At 40.1% G+C, this 22,455-nt stretch overlaps 2 protein-coding genes across 3 annotated transcripts; both read left to right on the top strand.

Moving 5' to 3' along the window:
- Window positions 1-159: 159 nt before the first annotated feature.
- Window positions 160-6,540, top strand: LOC311251606 (cytochrome P450 3A40-like; the record flags this gene model as incomplete). Its single annotated transcript, XM_084344100.1, has 13 exons — window positions 160-230; window positions 345-438; window positions 1,673-1,725; window positions 1,949-2,048; window positions 2,153-2,266; window positions 3,885-3,973; window positions 4,068-4,216; window positions 4,384-4,511; window positions 4,604-4,679; window positions 4,768-4,928; window positions 5,194-5,420; window positions 5,516-5,678; window positions 6,038-6,540. 13 exons carry the CDS (start codon window positions 160-162, stop codon window positions 6,125-6,127), a joined length of 1,515 nt encoding a protein of 504 aa, XP_084200226.1. The 3' UTR covers window positions 6,128-6,540.
- A 2,356-nt stretch (window positions 6,541-8,896) lies between these two features.
- Window positions 8,897-22,397, top strand: foxk1 (forkhead box K1). Of its 2 annotated transcripts, XM_084373394.1 has the most exons (10): window positions 8,897-9,504; window positions 13,857-14,072; window positions 17,129-17,327; window positions 17,461-17,607; window positions 17,895-18,088; window positions 18,363-18,535; window positions 18,628-18,873; window positions 19,727-19,900; window positions 20,217-20,469; window positions 21,240-22,397. In XM_084373394.1, the coding sequence occupies exons 1-9, from the start codon at window positions 9,059-9,061 to the stop codon at window positions 20,447-20,449; spliced, it is 2,028 nt and encodes a 675-aa protein (XP_084229520.1). In that variant the 5' UTR covers window positions 8,897-9,058; the 3' UTR covers window positions 20,450-20,469; window positions 21,240-22,397. The 2 variants fall into 2 exon arrangements, with proteins under 2 accessions (XP_084229520.1, XP_084229519.1); XM_084373393.1 differs by having other exon boundaries at window positions 20,217-22,397.
- Window positions 22,398-22,455: the final 58 nt, after the last annotated feature.

The raw sequence follows: 22,455 nt of genomic DNA, 5'->3' as shown, positions 1-22,455 counted from the left end.
ATGCTGCTGTCAATGATTCACCTTACGTGCCACTGCTGCCATTGGTTCAACTCTCACACACTTGCCCTGCTCAGGTCGGTAAATAAAAGACGCTGGTTGTGATTTGGGGCATTAGTGGAACTTGAGCTGCCTTTGATAGAAGAGAGAAAACCTGCAAAGATGGGCTACCTCTTCTATTTCTCCGCTGAGACGTGGACCCTCCTGGTTGCTCTCGTCACACTGTTATTTGTGTAAGTGTTTGAGAATATGTGTCCCAGGTATTTGTATTGCATTGTATATGTGTTTGCCAGTTTGTATGATAAAAGAAATCTCTTCTAACTCTGTTTTTTGTTTGTTTTGCACAGGTACGCCTACTGGCCATATGGAACATTTAAGAAAATGGGAATCCCTGGTCCCAAACCAGTCCCTTTTTTCGGCACTATGCTGGCATATAGAAAGGTTGGTAAATATAACTTTTCAGATTCAACATGTCATATTTTTACCAATATGTACAGGCTCAGCAAGGTAAATAGTGGTGCGATTGAACACCTGATAAAGAGTTAGCATTAAATATTTTTAGTCAGTATCTATAAAAGTCTGTCATAGTTACATTACTGTTTCTGGCGTATGTGTAAAGGTTTCGTGTTTAGCTTTGAATCAATCTTTCTTGGTAGTAAAGATAATATTAAGTGAAAGTCTTTTCTTTCTTTTTTTAAAAAGTCTATTTTTATTGTGCTTTCAAAAAATGCAACAAGTATAACACTTAGATTTAAACATGGAAACTATTGTCTTTTCTGTTGCTATGTAAACTATGCTTGCTGACAAAATAGACACTATACTGTGGTGTATGTACAGTATGAGAAAAATCTCTCACTGGGGTTTGTACAGTGTACATACCTCTTACTATTGCAGATGCATCTTACAGCTTTTAGGCACTGTTTCAACAGTCTCCCCCTTAGCTTAAGTAAGTTGTAAATGGAGGCTGTTGTGAGAAATGACTTTTGTTTACTCCAGATAATCCAGTAACATTGCTAAGGACTGATGAAGGTTCTCAATCATCCAGGTCATGGTTATTCTAAGTGTTGTATGGTTGGCAACAGGACTTGTTTCTTGAAGACGTTTCACCTCTCATCCAAGAGGCTGGAGAGGCAGAACTGAAGAAGCCTTTTGGATGAGAGGTGAAACGTCTTCATGAAACAAGTCCAGTTGCCTACAATATAGCACTTAGAATTGTTAAGGACTGTTTGCCAGAAAATAGTTTCCAGTGTGAATTTCCCAGGATTAAACTTGGAAAGGAGCAACTGAGAGCATTTTTTGAGTCTTGTGTTACTACATTTTGACCCTGAAAGTTCCCATTTTACAAATATTGGCTAATAAAGGTAATCTCAAAACATTTAGTATGATCTGTAAGTGTTAAAAAATGTTTTGGTCATATAATTAAATATTATCAGCTTTGAAGTGAGGACATTTGTGATTGATTGATTGACTCAACTGTTTTTACCAACTCCAGTTCTAGTTGATAAATCCTTCAGAATGAACATTGTTATTTAGGGCTGGGTGATATGGCCTTAAAATAATATTGTGATACTGTTTATAATTTGCACATTTAAATATTTCAGTTCACTTAAATATTTAAGTGAATTGAAGAGGGGTGTTCAATTCATAATCTGTATTTCACTATTCTTGTACCTAGGGATTCATCGCCTTTGACGAAGCTTGTTTCAAGAAATATGGGAAAACATGGGGGTAAGTCTACAAGTTGTACAGTATGTGTGTGTGCGTGTGTGTGTGAGTAATGTATATCTGATTGTTGTCCTTAGAGCTGCTTGTCTGTTGGCATAAAGTATCTCTATTTATAGTGTTGTACAGCAGCTTCACAAGGCTAGCTTTCTATTTAACTGCACTAATGTCTCACCTGGTGTTTTATTATTTTTCTATAGATATTCTTTTCTATTGTTTTCATTTTTAGCATTTTTGATGGCCGTCAGCCGGTGCTGTGTATCACAGATCCTGCCATGATAAAGACTGTCCTGATAAAGGAGTGTTACTCTCTCTTCACCAATCGCAGAGTATGCACATTCACTTCTTATATTATATCAATCACTTATTATGGTTGCTGCATTTTAGTTGAGGTCCCCTCATCATCGGCAGGTGTTTTCTTACTCTATCACAGAACTTCCGTCTGAACGGTGAAATGTATGATGCCGTGTCCATTGCTGAGGATGACCAGTGGAGGAGGATCCGCAGTGTCCTCTCTCCCTCCTTCACCTCAGGAAGACTGAAGGAGGTAGGCGCTCTCCTGCGGTTGTGACTTGACTAGATTCTCTCTTATGGGATGCTGATTGTAAAGTTGCGCATGCTAAAATAAACAGCAACTTTTCCACACATTTAGCAAAAAAACACGTTTAAAAAACACGGTAATTTTAAAATGTTACTTTTGACCAGATTTACAGCAATTTTGTGAACTTTGTGATATTTACTTCTCTTGTAAAAATATAATAGTATATCATAACCCTAACCCACAAAATCTAAATCCAAATGTTAAATATTAAATCTAAATGTTAAATCTAAATCTAAATGTTACATTATAATCTAAATGTTAAATGTTAAATCTAAATCTAAATGTTAAATCTAAATCTAAATGTTACATTTAAATATAAATGTTAAATGTTAAATATAAATATAAATGTTAAATATAAATATAAATGTTACATTTAAATGTTAAATCTAAATCTAAATGTTACATTTAAATATAAATGTTAAATGTTAAATTTAAATGTTAAATATAAATATAAATGCCAAATGTTAAATCTAAATGTTAAGTCTAAATGTTAAATCTAAATCTAAATCTAAATGTTAATCTAAATGTCACGATGAAACTAAACATTTAGCTAATATGCAAATTCACACTGCCTGTCGCCGAAGGTACAAAAATAAAAGCTCATTGTCGCGAAAAAGCGCTATCGGGTAGTCAGGCGAGCGATTGCGCTGCACTGTTAGTCACGTCTCCTCACCGTGCTCTCATGTTGCCTGCCACCATGTCCAGCGACTTAGCTGGAAACATTAGTAGGGCCGTTTTGGCAGCAATACAGAGGTTCAGCAATGCATCCGCAACGACAGCGACAGTAGCCCTTTTCACAGAGTCGCCGCAGCATACACCACAGTAGAGCCACTACAGCACTCGGTAGCTTTTATTTTGGTACTTCCGGTGACAGGCAGTTTGAATTTGCATATTAGCTAAATATTTAGTTTCACCCCTGACATTTAGATTTAACATTTAGTATTTAGATTTAACATTTAGATTTAACATTTAGATTTATATTGAACATTTATATTTATATTTAGATTTAACATTTAGATTTAACATTTAGATTTAACACTTAGATTTAGATTTAACATTTAGATTTAACATTTAAAATTTATATTTAAATTTAACATTTATATTTATATTTAACATTTATATTTAGATTTAACATTTAGATTTAATATTTAACATTTAGATTTAACATTGACATTATATTTTTACAAGAGAAGTAAATATCACAAAGTTCACAAATATTGCTGTAAATCTGGTCAAAAGCAATATTAAAAAAAATCACATACGTTTTTTTAATGGGGTTTGGTGCTAAATGTGTGGAAAAGTTGCTGTTTATTTTAGCATGCGCAACCTTACAATCGGCGCCCCATTCTCTCTTGAGCAGTACTTCCTCAAGAAAAGAAACATAACTATGTATTGAGAAATGTTTCTTTTCTTTCTTTATCCCTTTTATCATCTTGTGACCATCACCTATCCTGGGTTAGGAACCACTAATCTAGAAGACAAACAGAAACAGCAGCAGTCTGTTACAGTTAGCCTGGGTTTAACAATGTGTTTTTCTGTCCGTCTGTCCCTGCCTGTGTCTCAGATGTTTGGGATAATGAAGCGCCACTCTGCTAACCTGCTCACCAGCATGAAAAAGAAGGTGGACAAGGATGAGCCCTTAGAGCTGAAGGAGTAAGAAAACTGAACTCCAATATAATTCATTCATTTAAAGATAACTCTTTGTAAGCCTGACAGGACATCTCTGCCGTGTTTGTGTGCTCTGTAGGTTCTTTGGTCCCTACAGTATGGATATTGTAACCAGCACAGCCTTCAGCGTGGACATAGACTCACTCAACAACCCCTCAGACCCCTTTGTCGCTAACATCAAGAAGATGCTGAAGTTTGACCTTTTCGACCCTCTCCTCATCATTATTTGTACGTAATTCATTTTATTTCTGTTAAATGCAGCTGTTTGTGCTTGTGTCCTTCACCTGGCAGCTGAATCAAAAATATCCATAGTAGATAGCTGTACTGTGAATGTTTACAGTTGATACAGGCCGTGTTTTTCCTTGATAAATGTGTTGCTTTCTGCTTTGTTCCAGCTTTCTTCCCCTTCATGGCTCCTATTCTTGAAAAGATGGAGTTTTCTTTATTCCCCAAGTCTGTCACAGACTTCTTTTACGCTGCACTGCAGAAGATCAAGTCCAATCGAGAGACCAGCAAACAAAAGGTAATTCTGTCTGTGTGTTTGTGTTTGTGTCTCAGCACAATCAGAAATATAGTCAAAGCTATTCATATATATATACATATGTCTACTTATAGAGTCGAGTGGATTTCCTTCAGTTGATGATTGACTCCCAGAACAAAAAGGACCCCAGTGGAGGAGAGCAGGATAAAGGTGACACATAAACATACACATATACATAGAGTTTCTATTTACACAACTTAAAGCTATTCTAAATCACATCTCTTTGCTATCTCCCCAGGTTTAAGCGATCACGAGATCCTCTCTCAAGCAATGATTTTCATATTTGCTGGCTATGAAACAACCAGCAGCTCTCTCAGTTTCATGGCTTACAATCTGGCTTTAAACCCTCATATCATGAAACGGCTGCAGGAGGAGGTCGACGCCACCTTCCCTAACAAGGTACACTGAGAGTGTAGTGAGCATGGTTTGAGGAAGATTCAGGATTCATATTCATATTTGGTTTATTTTGCTCATTTCAGTGTTTTAAATGGTATACCAGTAACAGCAGCAGTGCTCTCTTCTCTTTTTACCTCCATCTGTATCCCTTTAGCGCTTGTTGTAGTTGTTAACTTGACCTAGTATGACAGAGTGGTGGTCTTCTGCTGAATCGCATGAGCAAGACTTCACAGCAATCATGAATGTGTCTGTTTATGTGTTTGGCTAGGCTCCAGTTGAGTACCAGGCTTTGATGCAGATGGAGTATCTAGACTGCGTCATCAACGAGTCTCTGCGATTGTACCCCATTGCTGCACGTCTGGAGCGTGTGGCCAAGGCGACTGTGGAGATAAATGGGCTTGTGATTCCGAAGGGTATGGTTGTCATGGTACCCACATGGCCCCTGCACCGACACCCAGATCTGTGGCCCGATCCGGAGGCGTTCAAACCGGAGAGGTATCGAAAGGATTTAATTTACCAAAACAGCAGCGGAAAAGGCCTGAGCTCATCAGGTTATCAATACATTATTTTGTGTGTGTGTGCACCTTCAGATTCAGCAAGGAGAACAAGGAAACTTTTGATCCATACACATACATGCCTTTCGGGGCAGGTCCAAGGAACTGCATCGGGATGCGATTTGCTCTGGTGATGATGAAACTTGCATTGGTGGAGATCCTCCAGAGGTACAGCTTCGCTAGGTGTAAGGAGACTGAGGTGAGACCACAGATGTTGATCTTTACACAGCCTGTTAATTGCTTTATGATACTGTCCAAATGTTATTCATTGCCAGTTTGATAGTGATACCAAGGATTATATAATGCCAGAGGTAGCCAGTCATTGATTTTTATAAAGATCTATTTGTTCAAAGATCAAAATCCACTATCTCAGTTGAATAAGGACAAAAGTGATGCTGTACTAGCTAAATACCACATTCAATAAGCTCAATGCTCTTTGCATGATGTTTATGTGACCTCTGTGATACGGCCGGTTGTTTGCAGATTTGAAAAAGCAAGGCAGAGCTTCATGAATTGTTGACTTTGCTTACATTTCTTTCCTCTTCACCTTCCTGCCAGGTGCCCCTTGAGATGGACATCCAGGGCCTGTTAATGCCAAAGCGACCAATCAAACTGAAGCTGGTGCCACGGTCTGAACCCTCATGCTAAAAAAACAATAAGATGAAGGATAATCATTTTAACTATGTTGTAGAGCTATTGTGAATGAACACAATGTATGTTTCTCATTATTTTGTTCGTGGTAGTATTACGGTTGTGTGTTCGTCTGTCAAGTTACTTCTCTTTTTTGTTCCTGTAAAGCTTTTTAATCAATATTCACGCTACACTGCAAGACAGTCTGATCATTTATAAAGCGTGTGGTAACAATAAAGGATAGTTTGGATTTTTCTCATACACAATCATGCTTATTTGTGAATTGATTAATGTGATAGCTACATGCTACTTGAAGAAGCTACAACTGATTTAAGCAGAGACAGAGACACAAAGTAACAAAAACCATTGCACAATACACTTTAATGCCACACAGCACCACTCGTTATCATCTCAACACTTTACTGTTAAATCAACACTTCTCAGTTCATTAAAGATTTACCAAAAGAAGTCCTGATATTTGTACCCTGGGCTTTCATTAAATTTTGCAGGTGTTCATGTTTTTCTTACCACCCTGTGGAAAATATGGGACTGAAATAAAAACGTCAGTGGTAAAGGATGTATTCAGATCGTATTCAAATACTGCCACATAGTCTGTGTAAAAGTTCTGCAGTTAAATCTTATGTAAGTAAAAGTATGCAAGTCTAATCAGTAAAATGTAGTAAAAGTATTAAAAATAAAAGATGTCAAACAGAAAAATGTCCCCTGTGACTTTTATACTCTATTTTATTATATCATTAGATCATTATTACTCATGCGTTAATATAACAGCAGGATTGTACTGTTGTAGTCGGTTGCAGTGGAGCAAAGAATGCAACTATTAATCTGATGATTATTTTCCATTAATATATCCATACATATAATTAATATCCATTAATCAATTGATTGGTTGCTTTGTAAAAATTCTGAAAATAGTAAGAAAGTACCCGGAGCCCACAGGGACAACTTCGACATGTTTGTTTTGTTCAACCAAATGTCCAAACCTCCTTATTGATTAATTGACCATTCATTTCAACTAACAAACTACAAATATAATTAAATATATATATATATACAAAAAAGATATTTTTGGCAGGTATATGGAAAAGGAAAGGTTGTATTAGGGGTGTTCCTATTTATTTTGTAACACTGGGTGGATATTTGGATTGTAATTAAACTAGAATTGTTATTTATTTATTTATTTATTTAACTCGGTGGCAAATAAACTGGGCATAGTTATTTGTATATTAGTTGTAAATAAATGTGAGAATTTGTTGAAATAATATACGAGTTAAAAGAAGAAAAGTGAGAAAGGGGTAGGGATGTATATGTTTTACTTCTACCTACTCCTTTCCGGACACTGTTACTTTTGTCTGTTTGTTTTTTATTATGTTGTTTTAATTTTTGGTTAGAAAAAAAAAAGGCATTCATTCATTCATTCATTCATTCTCCTTGTATAAACTGGTAGTTTAATTCATAACAAAGCAATATTTTATGAGCTCTTTGTATGGTTTGTGAGCAAAAAAAAAATCTTAATTTGTAAGGTAACTAGTTACTAAAATGTCAAATAATTGTTGTGGAATAAAAAAAGACAATATCCAATATACATAAGATGTATAAAAAAAACTCAAGTTAAGTACAAATACCGCAAATTTGTACAGTACATACTTGAATACAGGGTTCTATTTCATACCAATACTTTCTTTTTAACAGTGTATTAAGTGACCTTCTGTGTTGTAATGACTTATAATGACTTTGAATACTTTGAAGTGTTTCATATCACAGCAGCGCACTCTTGTGGACCATCTGTTCTGATCAGTTATTGCCCATGCGCTCCTGCTCCTTCATGGATCCACTTCTCCAGCTTTTTCAACCGTCTTGTTCTTTCCATGTTTATAAACAGAGGGTAGAGATAAAAAAAGGAAAGAAAAAAAATCTGAGGTGGGCAAACCAGCTACACTACAGACACCACATGTTCTCGTGCTGGGATTGAGATTGAGATATGCTAAAAAAAATCTTTCACATTACACCAAACACGTCCATTAAATGCAACATTTTTTTTAATCCATCTCGCTCAAACTGTAGTTTAAAGAAGAACATAATGAAGTTTAATCCCTATGGATATATTTCCAGTGGCTGTAACTTGTGTGATTTAAGTTTTAATTCACAGAACCATGTGCACTGATTTACACTTATCAGCCAGGACAGACATGAAAGTGAAAGCCAAATAAATGATCGGCTCCGAGTACTGCCATACATCCGTGGTGTTAACACAGCAGATCACAAATCTCGAGATACTACTGAAGTCAACCTCCAGTTTCCTGGTGTGACGACATGAACTGTAGCGTATCGACCGAGGTGCCCAGATGTGGCGTTCAGGGAAGACAACTTGCAGAAATAAAGGCAATAATGTTGTGGACAATTTTTATTTGTTATCATCCCTGTATGGCATGTTTCTATGTCTGCGGTCTATATTATTAATACCACAGATTTGATTGCACGACATGGATTTTTTCGACTTGCAAAATAATGTGCTTTATCCACCATTCAGCAAACTTTCTCTAATGTAGCCTACTTTTATTTACGTTATTAAAAGACAATTCATTACTTTTGTTGCTGATTTTATTTTTCAACAAACTAAATATATGTCCAGCCATTAAAAAAAAAAAAAACTGTGCAGTTGGGACCAAGAAAATGGGCTGTGTTTTGACTGAGAGTGATTTTGCTGACTGGATATAACGTGCAGCAGTTAACGAGGAGGCCCTGAACGCACCACCCGTCCCGTTCCCGTGGAGACTCCGGTCCGGCTCTTGCGCCGACCCGGACTCCATGTTGTTCCGACAGCCACGGAGCGAACAAGTGCCCTGGCCGAAAACTCTCACGTTGCAACTCTGTGTGTGCAAGAAGTAAAGTGTGTGTGTGCGTGTGCGTGTGTTGACCCTCCGAAAGAAGATGGCAGACTACCGGGACGACACCGGAGCTCGAGCCCTGCTTGCTTTACAGTCGGCACCATGCAGTCCCGTGCGCGTCGCGGTGACCTCGCACGCCTATCACCCGCAATCGCTCGCCCTCTTGGGTCCTCCGATGATGGAAGCCCGCAGCGACGCCGGGATTCTACCCGTGCGCCTCGCTTGTCCTCCTCCGCAGGCCCTGGCCAGACTCGAGGGCCGGGACTTTGAGTTTGTCATGCGCCAGAGGACGGTCACCATAGGCCGGAACTCGTCTCACGGCTCCGTGGATATCAACATGGGTCACTCGAGCTTCATTTCGCGGCGACACCTGCAGGTCACCTACGACGACGCGAACGGCTTCTCCCTCCGGTGCTTGGGCAAGAATGGTGTGTTCGTTGACGGGGTGTTCCAGCGGAGAGGGGCGCCGCCGCTGCCGCTACCCAGAGAGTGAGTGCAGTCCGTTAGCATAGCCGCTACCGACAGTAACACGGCAGCTGACTGTGGCAGTTCTACCCAAACTTTAATGTCCATTTTATGCCTCGACCTGCTGACGGATCACCACCATTGGAGCCGCTGTCACGATTTATTTTGTATCCCCTTAAACTTTACCCCCTCCTTATTGGACCTCTAGGGGTGCAATCAAACTGTAAAACATCTACCACATTGTTTGTGTGAACACATAACTAACAACTCTTAATAGTGTTGGTGGATGTAGCTAGTAGCTTTCCAAACATTGCGACAGGGAGGAAAATTTGTAGGTACACGACATCCATGTTCAAACGGGGAGACAGATTCTGACGGGGAAACAAAGTTTGTCATGACACCCATAATCAGAGCGGTTTGATTCGGTCTGGCGATCGGGCAAAGCTCCGGATAAGTGTGCTGTAACCTTGGCTTGGACAGGGAAGCTATCACATAATAGGCGAATTTGTCTCCCTTCTGACTGTGCTATTAAAATTGTTATTCGTTTGTCTGGAGACCCGAGGGGACCCCCTCCAAAGCGCCTTCACCCCCCGCTTCAATCACTGAATGGTCCTAGCTAGTTTTAGCCGTTAGCAAACTTAGCTTCATTCGGCCTACAGACAAGCCACGGCACGAGCTAGCTAGCAAATGTTTCCAAAAGAGGTGCTGTTGGCTGATATTTCACACAGAGGCGTGTTGTTATAATGTGGTAGAACTGGCTTTCTTAAATATCAGACTATCAAACATATGTTTTTTTGTTTTTTTTTTTACAAATGAAAGTCTTTTGGCCGCTGGTAAAAGTTCCTGTCTCAACAGTTTTCAGGGCGATTATGTTAGCTCGTTAGCCAACGTGTCGCCGTCACGTAAACATCAGTGTAAACAAACGCACCCCTGACAGCTCAGCTCACGGGTTTTGTGGGGAAGAGGTGTGCTTGGTTTATATTAAATCGTGAAATGCTTTTATTGTGTTGAGGGAAACCACATGGCGTTTTAACTGTGGGGTTAGTTTCACCTGTGTCGCACCACTGCCAAGGTTAAATATTCTGACTTAACTGGTTCTTTTAATACAAAAGCAATCGTCTTAAACTAAAAGCTTTGACTTTGTGTGTGTGTGTGTGTGTGTGTGTGTGTCAATCACAGGGTGGAGCAGGAGCAGGAGGAGGAGGTTGGGGGAGATTTGTGCTCTTGTTCTTCTCTGATTGGGTGTCAGGACTGTTTGGGGGTGTGTCGAGAGTTGGACAGGAAGTGCAGGCTGAAATGACATCCTCATTGCAGGAGCACATGGAGTAAACACAAGACTTTACAAAGCAAGGCCATAACCAACACAGCCGTGTTCACATGCGCTGCTCTGGCCCCCCGGGGGGCCTGCAGCAGGATTACACAGTTAACTGGGAAAAAACTGTGCTGAGTTATATCTGGAAACTCTTCAGATGTGGAAGAGGGGGCAGTTAATTAGTCACTTCTGGTACATTTACTGTAATTATACATTTTACAGCAATGAATCACGTTAGATTTTTACGGCCACCTTTTCTGATAATCGCATTGCTTGTCATTGTTCGAGCAGAAATGTCAAACATTTGCTGGTTTCAGTTTCTTGAGTGTGTGGATTGTTGTTTATGATAGTGAATGAAGTGTCCTCAGGTTTTGGGGCTGTTGGTTGGACAGTAGAAGCACCTTGAACATGTCATTTTGGGCTCTGGAAAAAATTGTGCTGACCATTTTTCACGATTCTTTGACATTTAGATATAGACTAGAAGATTAATCTATCAATCAAGATAATAATCGATTCCCTGTTGGTTGGGGCTGATGCTGATATTGATATTATGGAGTAAAACAATTCTGCAATTGATACATGAGCTGAGATATAATCATTTTTTGCAGTGATCGCTATAATGTGATCATTACAGCTATGTAATAGAGGCAGGTTTTTTTTAACAGTTAAACAAACTTAATTGTCTAAAATGAGATCAGTTAGAAGGAAACATTAAATTGTAAATTACCCAAGCATCTTATTCTGCATTATGTGAAAAAGTTTTTATGTTGGCACATGTCAGACAACATACACGCCACCGATATGTCTGCCACCAAGCCACCAGATATATATATATATATAGTACAGGCTCTTCTGCTTATTAGAAAGACACTTCAATTTCAACACATCTCTACAGCTGACTACAAGTACTGCACAATGAACAACACCCTCTTCAAGTCTGTCTTCAGTAGAGGCACCGTTGACTAAAATTACTGGTTTAATGTGAATCATCCTGATTCATCTGGAGACGTCTAATTATTCAGTTTTCTTTGCAGCACTAGTCCTGCCTCAAATTTCAGATTGGACTCGGCTGCTTCGGCCATTGACGTTGTTGATTTAAAGTTAATTCTGTGTAGGATTATTTCAGTGTTTGGAGTAATTGTCTTACTGTAAAGTACATCTTCTCCCGAGTCAAGATCTCTTCCAGGCTGCAGCAGATTTTCTTCACAACATTGTTATTCCAATTTATTTTATTCAACCTTATCAAGCCATCAATGCGGCAGTTGAGCATCCACTGAACCTTCTTCCACTTGTCTCAGAGTTTCTCACATGCCCTCCAGCAAACACTTTTTGAAAAGTCATGTGAGTTCTTTGAACAGTGGCGTTCTCTTTGCAGCTCAGGCATACAGCTGGGACTGATGAAAGAAATGAGCAATAGTTGTTGTATGCACCGTTTCTTCCATCTCGGCTATGAAACCCTGAAGCTTCCCTCACATTTGCCTCTTTCCTCCCCCACCAGTGCTCTTCTTGGATGGACACTCAGTTGTTGAGGATGGTCTGCTTTAGGCAGAGACAGCTGCGAGCAGACTGTTCACGGTTGTAGTATTGGATTGGCAGCTGCAATTCTCCAGGACACAAATTACAGAGAAAAGATGGAACATTTCTTCTGTATTTTTATTATAGACTGGTGTAGCTGTGTGAAACTGCTTACAACACGTTTGTGGTCCTGTGTGGATATTTTCTTTTCACGTCTCCACTGGAGGTCTGAGCCTGAACTGAGTACCCCTAGAATTAGGGGTTTCAGTTTCTTAGATAGGAAAGGATGGTTGCCGGCACAAAGACTTAACTACACTGAATATACACCCTTGCTGCCTGTACCTGCTGGGAAAAATGAAATCTATTTACATTAGTCATTACGACTCCATTGTAAAACATTTACTCAATCCCTCACACATACAATTATTTTCAAGGGTTTTGTTTAGGCTTGAACTGATGCTTGCTTTTATTGAGGTAGCTGTCCAGACCTGCTAAAAGAGGAGGAAATGCAGGGTGTTGTGTTAAGTCTACAGCAGCCTCGTTTTTTGCCCACGAAAGGTGCTGACGAAGATATTGTTTATGTTATGTCATTGCTTAATAATATGATTTACCTTTTCTAATCCTTTTGGCACTTGTGGTAGATTAATTACTCCTCTGTGTGTAACCTAAAACATGTTTTAACATTGAGACTTCGAGTTCATTGGTTGACCTCGGAAACAAAAAGTTTACGAAACGTTTTCACCCAAAGCTCCATGTAGTAACTGTTGTCAAAGTTTCAGCTGTCGCACATAATCTCACTCATCAAATGGAGTTTGTTTAGTTGGAACGGTTTCAGTTGTCCCCGAGCAATTTAGAGGATAAGTTCACCCAAAAAAAAAAAAAAAAGTTTCTTGTCCACAAAATATTTCTGGAGATTCACAGCAAAACAGAGTTGCAAACAACTGAAGTGGAGGGGGACTTGTTTTAAAACCTTATAAACAACTGGAAAAAACTTAAAATGGCTCCATACAGCTCGTCCGGCATAATTCAAGTGTCAGGAAGCCCCTGTGATCCAGAATTGGATTCAATTTAAAAGACATTATTTACATCCTATACATACGCTCGAGCTTGTTCTTCCACTTCCGACAGGGTGCGTGCTTTATCTTAGCAGCTACAGTGAAGATTTCAGCATTAAAAAAGGTGCAAATACCCTTTTTTGAGAGACTTGGATTATGCCTGATTTTTCATTTTAACATTTTAAAAACAAGTCCCTATCTGCTTCAGTTATTTGGGAGAATGCTGCGGCGCTGTTATGCTGTGAATGACTGAATTTTCATTTTTGGGTGAACTTCTTTAAGATTAGAAGTCTTAGAAAAATGTAAACATCTTCATTTCTGTGACAACTGGGTAACCTCCATCTGCTAAGGGGGAACATGTGATAAAAGTTGCAGAACAGTCGGTGTACATTATGCTGTAATGCTTTGCTGTTGTAAAGGAGAGAAGGCACTGATCAACTTTTGTCTCTGTTTCTCATCTTCTGTTCTCCCTCCTGCTGTCCTGTCCTCTCCAGGTGTGTGTTTCGTTTTCCCAGCACGGTCATCAAGATCTCGTTCATGTCACTCATGGAGCCTGAGGAGCACAGAGAGAGGGAGCAGCCCTCTCTTCCCCCTCGCCCACTTCTGCCCCACATTTCCCCCCTTAAAATCAGCATTCCCACAGCGCAGCAGCATGAAGAACACATCAGGGCATTTGGGTCGCCGCTGCCCTCGCCCACAGGCACCATCAGGTATGGAGAGACCCACAGATACACGCAGTGACATGAACCCCCAACACAGCATCTAATACACACACTATATAAATGCAAAGCAGATTGTGTAGATTTGGCAGTAACACATTTTCAGTTGATTGTGTTGACTGTTTAAGCTCAGTACTAAGCTTGCTGAGCCTAATGCATGTTTTGTGTCTCCAGTTGTGAGATTAAACAAATAGTATTAATTGTTGTGAAGGTTGTAATTAATATACTAAGATTTATTTGGCAACTGTTTAGATAATTGATCAAATTAATTTTAATTTAAAGTATAAACACAAAACACACCCTGACTGCTGTGTCTTTAATTTGAACTTTTGTTGATTTTTTTTTTTTACCCGTCTTAATTATTAAAAACGATTTTTTTTTAAAAGTCATGATTTGGACTGTTCGTCTGACTAAATAAACACCTGGATGACATCATCTTGGAATTTACAATAGTATTTTTAATTATATAGCACATTTAAAATAAGAGTTTACAAAATGCTTTGACAGACAAAGCAAAAGCAGGACACGCATGGAGACAATTTAACAGCAAGTCAAGCAGAAGATAAAGAAAACAAAATATGCAGAAAGCAAAACACACTAAGTAATATAATATAAATGAATACCAATATAAACAGACAACATCACATAACTGCTAATACATGGATAAAGCTTAAGAGCAATAAAAAGAATACAAAGACAACATCTTCATAATTAAATAATCTGTATGTTACATTTTTCACTAGCTTTATAAAAACTTTGTTTAGTTCTTGTCTTCTTGTTTGGGCTTTTTCCTAAAAGGTTGCTTGTTTGTCAAAAAGTGTTGTCAGTAATGCTGAAAACCTTTTTACAAACAAAACTTCATAACTACGTTGTGTCCTCTCATGTTGTATGATTGCTATAAAACCACACAGTGTTTTAGGTCTGCTAGAGTATATGAGCTATTAATCTTTTCGCCTTGTCTTGAGCATGTTCACCGTGTTTCTGCAGTCATCTTTGTGTATTTACAAACATGGGAGGATTCATTTCTTTTCTCCAATTTTGACTCGTAGTATTTTTTCCAACCAGCTCATGTTTACCGACGATATCCTTTCTGGTTGACGGTGTGCCCGTCAGCTGCTGCAGTGTTTCTGTTGAGATGGGGAGCTGCACTCTGGTGATCTGTGATAGCACATGTTTAAAAAACACTGCTCTATAAATGTAGACGGCATGTGCAGCTGGAAGTGTGCTGCTGCTGTGCGTGCCCTCTGCTGGTCTGTGCCGGTTTCTACATCCTTTATCCCCACCAATGTCGGCTTGTATGTGCCTGCCTTATATGGAATGGCTGCAGCTTCGAGGCGCGTGATTGGCTATCGGGCAGATTGTTTTGCCTGTAGGCCGTTTTTCCGTCCATTCGTGGTTTCCTTTTTTCAGAGCCCCCTACCGCTCCCTCTCAGCCCTCAGCTCCTGTTCTCTCGCACGTGGACACACACAAACATAGAGTAAGACGCTCGCACATACATCTCACCACCACTTTCTCTGTGGCCTTTTTCGGACACCTTCCTCACCAGTACACACCGCAGGAGTGTATTGTGTGAAAGCACGTGCTCGCACTCAAAACACTGACAGTGTCTGTTCGCAGGGTGGTAAGAGTCGCTTTTCCTGTTTGGCAACTTAAATCCAGTGTGTATAATAACATTCTTCTGCCCCTGCCAGCGTTCACACTTGTACTTCTGACCCATGTTCACATGTACAGAGGGTGAAATGGTTGTTGTCACAGTGTGAGAGGAAAGCAAAGACAACCCTTGCTCCCTCATGAAAACACACAACTTTTAATGAAGTTAAAGTACGAAGAGTTACAGATACAATTATGTTTTTATACCTAAGATGTTCCCGAGCAACATTAGAGGTTTTTGTTCGTCTTCATTCATTTTTCAAAGCCGAGCTTACAAAGAGCCACTTTCAAAACAGAGCCTGCAGCCTCGTTTCCCCGGCCAAAAAATACAAACATATTCTCTCTCTTCGTGTGTGTCTGTGCGTGTGTGTGTGTGTGTGTGTGTGTGTGTGTGTGTGTGTGTGTGTGTGTGTGTGTGTGTGTGTGTGTGTGTGTGTGTGTGTGTGTGTGTGTGTGTGTGTGTGTGTGTGTGTGTGTGTGTGCAGCTCTCTGTTGCTAAAGGCAAATCAAAGCACACTGACTCTCCCAGAAACCAGTGTTTACTTTGCTAACAGAGGCAGGTGTGTGTTATATAACATGTTGGGTTTTCCCTGTGTTCTGTCTCTCAGCAGGACCAGATAAAACCTGGTTAAAAATTAACACACTTTTCAGTATTTCTGCTCATTGATCACTTGATCACACACTCACTGGATCTGAGCTGTAATCATTTTAATAACTTTAGTTCTTGTGAGTGTGTCTTTGAGCCGTTTCACTAAATTTGGATTATATTCAAAGTGTCACAATATTTCAATCGTGTATGATTATTTGAAATTGCACAGAATTAAAGTACAAATAGATAATCAGATTTAAGGATTATGGGGATTTTTATTAGTAAATTGTTTCTTTAAATCCTATTATGATTTGCTGAAATTTTGAATAAGAGTTTGTAATTTCAAAATACTGACAGAAAAATGGAAGAAATTACAAACAGTATTTAGTAAAATGTAGAAATGTGAAATAGAGAAATTAGAAATTAAAAGGCTTCCTGTGCCATTATCAGGCCTTCATACTGCTGCAGTAGTAGCCTCACTAAAAAACATTTTTCATGTGTTAGGCTTAAGATGACATTTATAAATTAATTAACATCTATTTAATCTTGAAGTTTAATCATGACTCACCATCAGTTCACTTGTTAATAAGTTAACCTTACCTAGAACATGAGATGATCACAAGCCTGAGGTTGTATTTGTCCAAAGGTCTACCCCAGTGAGACTGGGGTAGACCTTTTTTCTGAGCTGTTTGTGTAGCTGTGTCGAGGTAAAAAAATGTTGTTTACAATCGCAACGTATCACTTTGAGAGCTGGCATTAAACCATCACTTTAAGCCATTAACACACACTCTTTCCTCTCTTCTCAAGTGTTCCCAACTCCTGTCCGGCTAGTCCACGAGGGGCAGGGTCATCGGGGTATCGCTATGGACGCAACGTGACATCTGACCTCCAGTTAGCAGCTGAATATGCTGCCAAGGCTGTTTCTGAGCAAAGACGGAGCATTGCTGAGCAGAGAGGTGGGGGAAGCGAGCAGAGGGGGGAGTCAGCTGGCGGAGACAGCCCCAAGGTGAACACCCAGTAACATCAAAATAAGTTATCCGCCTCCCAAAAAAACATCTTTTTCAACCTTCAAAGAAGCTGCTTGTACAGTATGTATTTTAGGATGTTTGGGTGTTAATACCTGTGTCTCGTTTGTCCAGGATGAGTCCAAGCCACCTTATTCCTATGCACAGCTGATCGTCCAGGCCATCTCGTCTGCCCCGGACAAACAGCTGACTCTCAGCGGCATCTACGCCCACATCACCAAACACTACCCCTACTATCGCACTGCAGACAAGGGCTGGCAGGTAGGGCATTTCTGTCATAAACTGGATGGTAATGGCATTCTGTGGTTTGTCATCACAGTCCAAACTTTACCGTCACACAGTATGTGAAGGTAAGCTTTGTATCATTTAGATTAGATGATTATGGTTGTATGATATGGCAACAGATGATGTCAGTTATTTCAAAAGGGTGTCCTGAAATGTTTGTCCTGTTCAGGGTCATAGGCCATAAAATTCTGTCTCTGGGATACTCTCTTTCAAATTAATATTTCTATGCATCCATTGATAAAATACTTTTTACTTCCCTCCAGAACTCGATCAGACACAACTTGTCTCTCAACCGCTACTTTCTGAAAGTGGCCCGCTCTCAGGATGAGCCCGGCAAAGGGAGTTTTTGGCGTGTGGATTCTGCTTCTGAGAGCAAGCTGGTGGAGCAAGCCTTCAGGAAAAGACGGCAAAGAGGGGTGGCTTGCTTTAGGACGCCATTCGGACCTCTCTCTTCTAGGTAAGTCACCTGTGGCCTTCAGCAGCATGGGCGTCTGTCAGACAAACTCAGATCCATGCTCTGTTGCTTTTTATTTGACTCACCCGTTCTTCCCTCTCTCTGCTTCTGCTCCTGGCTATCATTTGATTGGATAGAACAAAGTAAGTCTAATTTCGAGGTTAATCTATTCAGCAGAAGGTACTGGCAGTGAAGGATTTCTGAATGAAACTAGAAGTCTCCTAATGTATTCACTGATCTTTGTTCTCTCTCTCATCCTTTCATTCGTCTTTTCCAGGAGTGCCCCTGCATCCCCGACCCACCAGGGACTTCTTTCTCCTCCATCCAGCGGGCTGCAGACTCCTGAATGTCTGAGCAGGGAGGGCTCTCCGATCTCCCACGACCACCATGAACAGCTGGCTAGCAAACTGGCATCTGTACCTGAGTATAGGTACTCTCAGAGCGCCCCAGGTGAGCCTGCAAAACATACTCAAAGACACACACCCGAAGGCTTTCACATACACTATAAACAGGTGAAACTGTTTGCGTCTCTCTCTGCGTAGGATCTCCGGTCAGTGCTCAGCCTGTCATCATGGCTGCACCCCATCACCCATCAATCCTGCCCTCAGGTGTGGGGAAAGCCCTCGCTTTGGTTCCAGGTGGTGGCCAGCCCATCCACCTGCTTCAGAACCCCAATCAGTCTCTCACCATGGTGCGGGTGGTGACCAGTGGCCCTCTAACATCCAACCCACCGAATGGGTACAGCACCCCCTCCATTGGAGGAGGAGAAGGCAACAGTGAGCTCAGAGGTACAGCCATGTGAATGTCTGTTAGAAATGGCGGTCACAGTCCATGCGTTTTTTTTCATTTTCTGCAGTACTGTGAAGATTTTACAAACTACGTTGGTTTGCTTTTTGCGCGCACATATTTCATTGGCTGTGTGGTGGATGCATGTTTTTTCGTTTCTTGTGTTTTTGTCTAATGACAGTAGCAAACCGGTCAGTTTAGTAATTGTGACTCTTAGTATTAAAACTATGAATAATAGATCAGAGCTTCTTGAACTGCAGATTAATCTCAGTTCATACTAACAAACTTTTTTCTCTCTTTTCCATGATTGTATTATTAAAGTCAGTTTGTCTTTGCTAAATATACAGTTAAACAATATAACATCAATTTTGTTAATGTACATTATGAAACACTCCATTATCATAGCACACACTCAGAGTTGACATTTGCCAATGATGCTTCAAACACTGATAAACGTGGGTGTCTGCGTCATCTTTTCCAAAAATGTCAGTTTCTGTATATCTTCATTGTGGAACATGATTTCCAAAAGGTCTGTACTCGGCAACCATAAACGCAAACTGGAGCAGTAAGGTGTGTACGAAAGGCCAAAACTCATAGAAAGCACATCGTTTTAAGAAATACCTGTGTATGTGTGCCACCACAACTTAAATGGCTTATAGATTTATTTTTAGTACAAACAATTTGGATGTGAATCACACACTAAATTACATAACCAGCATAATCTAACCACATTTTCTCCAAAATAATCCTTGTCTTTAAGTCTTGACGGACTGATCATACACTCCGTGCACTTCCGTAAACATTTAGTAGTTTTGCTTTTACATGTTTTAATTGTTTGTTTTTTGTTTTAATCAGAAGCTCAGCTGAGCAGAGAGCGAGTGATCCAGACAGTAGATAGCGTGGTGCAGGGTGGGGATGGGAGGAACTTCGCCCCAGGTTACCATCAACTTCCTGTTCGTGCTGTTACCCAGAATGGCAAACACACCACTGCTGCTGTTGACACAGCAACCAGCCTTGCTAATGCATCTGGTAAGATTTTTCAGCCATCACCGCCTCACATATTAACCAGGTACGATGATGAATACAGATTGTTAATGCTAAAAAAGATGACCCAAAATCGAAAATACATATTTTTCCTTTCACCTGTAGTGTTTGTTATCCACCTAGAGTATTTGTTTTTGAGATATTGGTCTTAGATATTGTCTGCCTTCTCTGTTTTGATGGAACTAGATGGCACTCGGGTTGTGCTGCTCGAAGCACCAAAAATGACATGACATGACAAAAACTTGACAGCAGTGTCTCTTTCAAGAAATCATGACCCAGCTCTCCTCATCTTCCTATTTAGGCCTGAGTAGTCCTCTCCAGATCTTGGCTGCCCAGGCCTCCAGCTCCCCTCCAGTGTTGGTGAGCAGACAGCCGAGTGCAGAAACTTTAGCCGAGCAGCCAGGTGAGCCCCAGGCCAAGCGGCCAAAGCTGGAGGACGAGGGTGGGACTGAATCTGCGCCGCATCAAGTCACACCTGCCCAGCAGCCCGTCATTGTTGCCATGACATCGCAAACCCACGACCCTAGGAAGTAAAACCCAGGGCCTCTTACCAGGTACCCAATGGACAGCCTCCTTATCGTCCTCTAACTGCTTCGACTTTTATACTCATTTGATATGACTGCAGCCGACACGGCCAAAAAATGTACAGGCAGCCTCTCTCAACAGAAGGGAATTCAATCGTGAGGAACATATATTTTGGTCAAAAGTAGATGAAAAACCTTCAAATGCATTCTGAATGTAAAAAAGCAAGTTAAATCTTTCAGGACTTTTTTCAGCTTTACAGTTTTTAATGTAATCCATCATTCACTGACGACACAAACGAGTAAGGACGTTAAAGCTTATGAGAGCATTATGCATATTAAAATCACTTCAGCACTACTTTTTACTATGTGAATGTTGGATAATATCTCAGATACAACCTGTCCCTCTAGTTGATGGATCAGATGCATCAGTCGCTCTCAGGCCAAAGAACTCACCTCTCCTGCACTTCTGATTTAGAGTCACTGCCTGATTTAAAAACCAGGGAATGTGTGTTCAGAGATTTGAAATGGCCGGCATTTACAGAAGAAACTGTGACGATCAGAGTTGATTTACTGTGTAGTTTCACACAGACAGAGAGAGGACTTAGCTGCATATACCCAGACCAGACTGATGGGGCTTGGGAGACTGTTAAGAATATGATTGTACTCTTTTAAGGCAATCCTTACAGAAAAAAAAAACAAACGAAAAAAAAACAGGTTGTCTGTCTTAGAAAAGAAAGATGTTAATATTAAGGCTTAGAACAGAATGTGAGACGTCTCTTCTCCTTGCCTTCTCTGTAAAGTATAAAAAGATAATGTTTCGGAGGAAGCGATAGGAGGAAATCCAGGACCCAAACCAGGACTTTGCAGTTTCCGCTTCAGATCGGCTCAGTTTGGTTTATCAGCGTGAAGCTTCTGAGATTCAAGATGATCTGGGTGATTGGACAGCAGAGAAGGGCAAAAAAAAAAAAAAGAGGCAACTATTTGGAGTTGATTGAAGTGGAGCTAACCTAATGTAGACAAACTGATTGTTGTTTTAATTTTGTTTTTTCTTGTTTCAGTAGAGGTAAAAGGAGAAATGGAACAGCCTGTGCGTACAGTTTTGTTTGTCTTAGCACAGAAAAGCATTATTGTAATAATCCTTAAAGCCTTAAATATTTCTACATTGTTTTGTTTTTTTGTCATTTTATTTTAACCTTTAGTCAGCTTTACCTTTTTAGATTGTTAACACGGCGCTTCTTTAACAGTACATGATCTGCAACACTACAATGGTGACAGTTCTGTTGCATCAGTAGACTTGTATCAGTTTTATCAGGGGAAGGGCGGGACCAACACATGACCACAAATTTCAACTGCTCTCGTCTTTTTTCTTTCTTTCTGTTTGGTACTTTTGACACCTTTTCTACTCTCGGCTTGCTTTCAATTTCCCCTTAATACATTAACCTTCTTTCTCCCAATCTACCTCTCCTCAGCGAGCAGTCTCTCTATCTTTGCCGTCTCTACAGAGGCATCAAGCTGTCGGCAATTCCTGTCACAGACTCTGCCTTAATTAGATATTCTCCAGCACTTTCTCCCCCCCCACCCTTTCTACTCTCTCATTCTCACTCTGCCTTTAGCTTTTTCCGAATGCACGGGCCTCATTTTTAGCTGGCAATCAGGCACAGTTTTTCGCGCAAGGTTTCAGTGATTGTTGTTGCACATTATTAGAAAAAAAACAAACAAAAAAAAAAAGATGCGTAATGATTGTATGCTGCTCTATCTGCTAAATGACAAAGCTATTTAGAAGGTATTTTTTTCTTATTTTGGAAAAAAAGAAAAAATATTTTGCTATGTGTAAAAACAGCTGTCATCAATACGTAAACATTCTGGAAATAGAGAAGTATCTGTATTTTTAAATGTTCCTGTTTTTGTGATTTGTTAAAATGTGTAGCACAAATTAAAATTCCTCATTGACTTAAGAATTTCTTTGTCCTCTCTGACTCCACACCGCAAGTCGCTGTTTACATTTGGTTTCTAAGC

The sequence above is a fragment of the Pagrus pagrus genome (genome assembly GCF_965226575.1).
Source record: "Pagrus pagrus genome assembly, chromosome: 2".
In the NCBI taxonomy this organism is placed as follows: Eukaryota; Metazoa; Chordata; class Actinopteri; order Spariformes; family Sparidae; genus Pagrus; species Pagrus pagrus.
Note: the sequence above shows the minus strand (reverse complement) of the source record. Positions and strands in the feature narration are given on the sequence as shown.

Bases quoted from the DNA above. Each gene is read 5' to 3' on its own strand.
- foxk1 (XM_084373394.1), top strand. From the start codon at position 9,059: ATGGCAGACTACCGGGACGACACCGGAGCTCGAGCCCTGCTTGCTTTA. The intron at 9,505-13,856 runs GTGAGTGCAGTC...TGTCCTCTCCAG, and splicing joins CCGCTGCCGCTACCCAGAGA to GTGTGTGTTTCGTTTTCCCA. The intron at 18,874-19,726 runs GTACAGCCATGT...TGTTTTAATCAG, and splicing joins AGGCAACAGTGAGCTCAGAG to AAGCTCAGCTGAGCAGAGAG.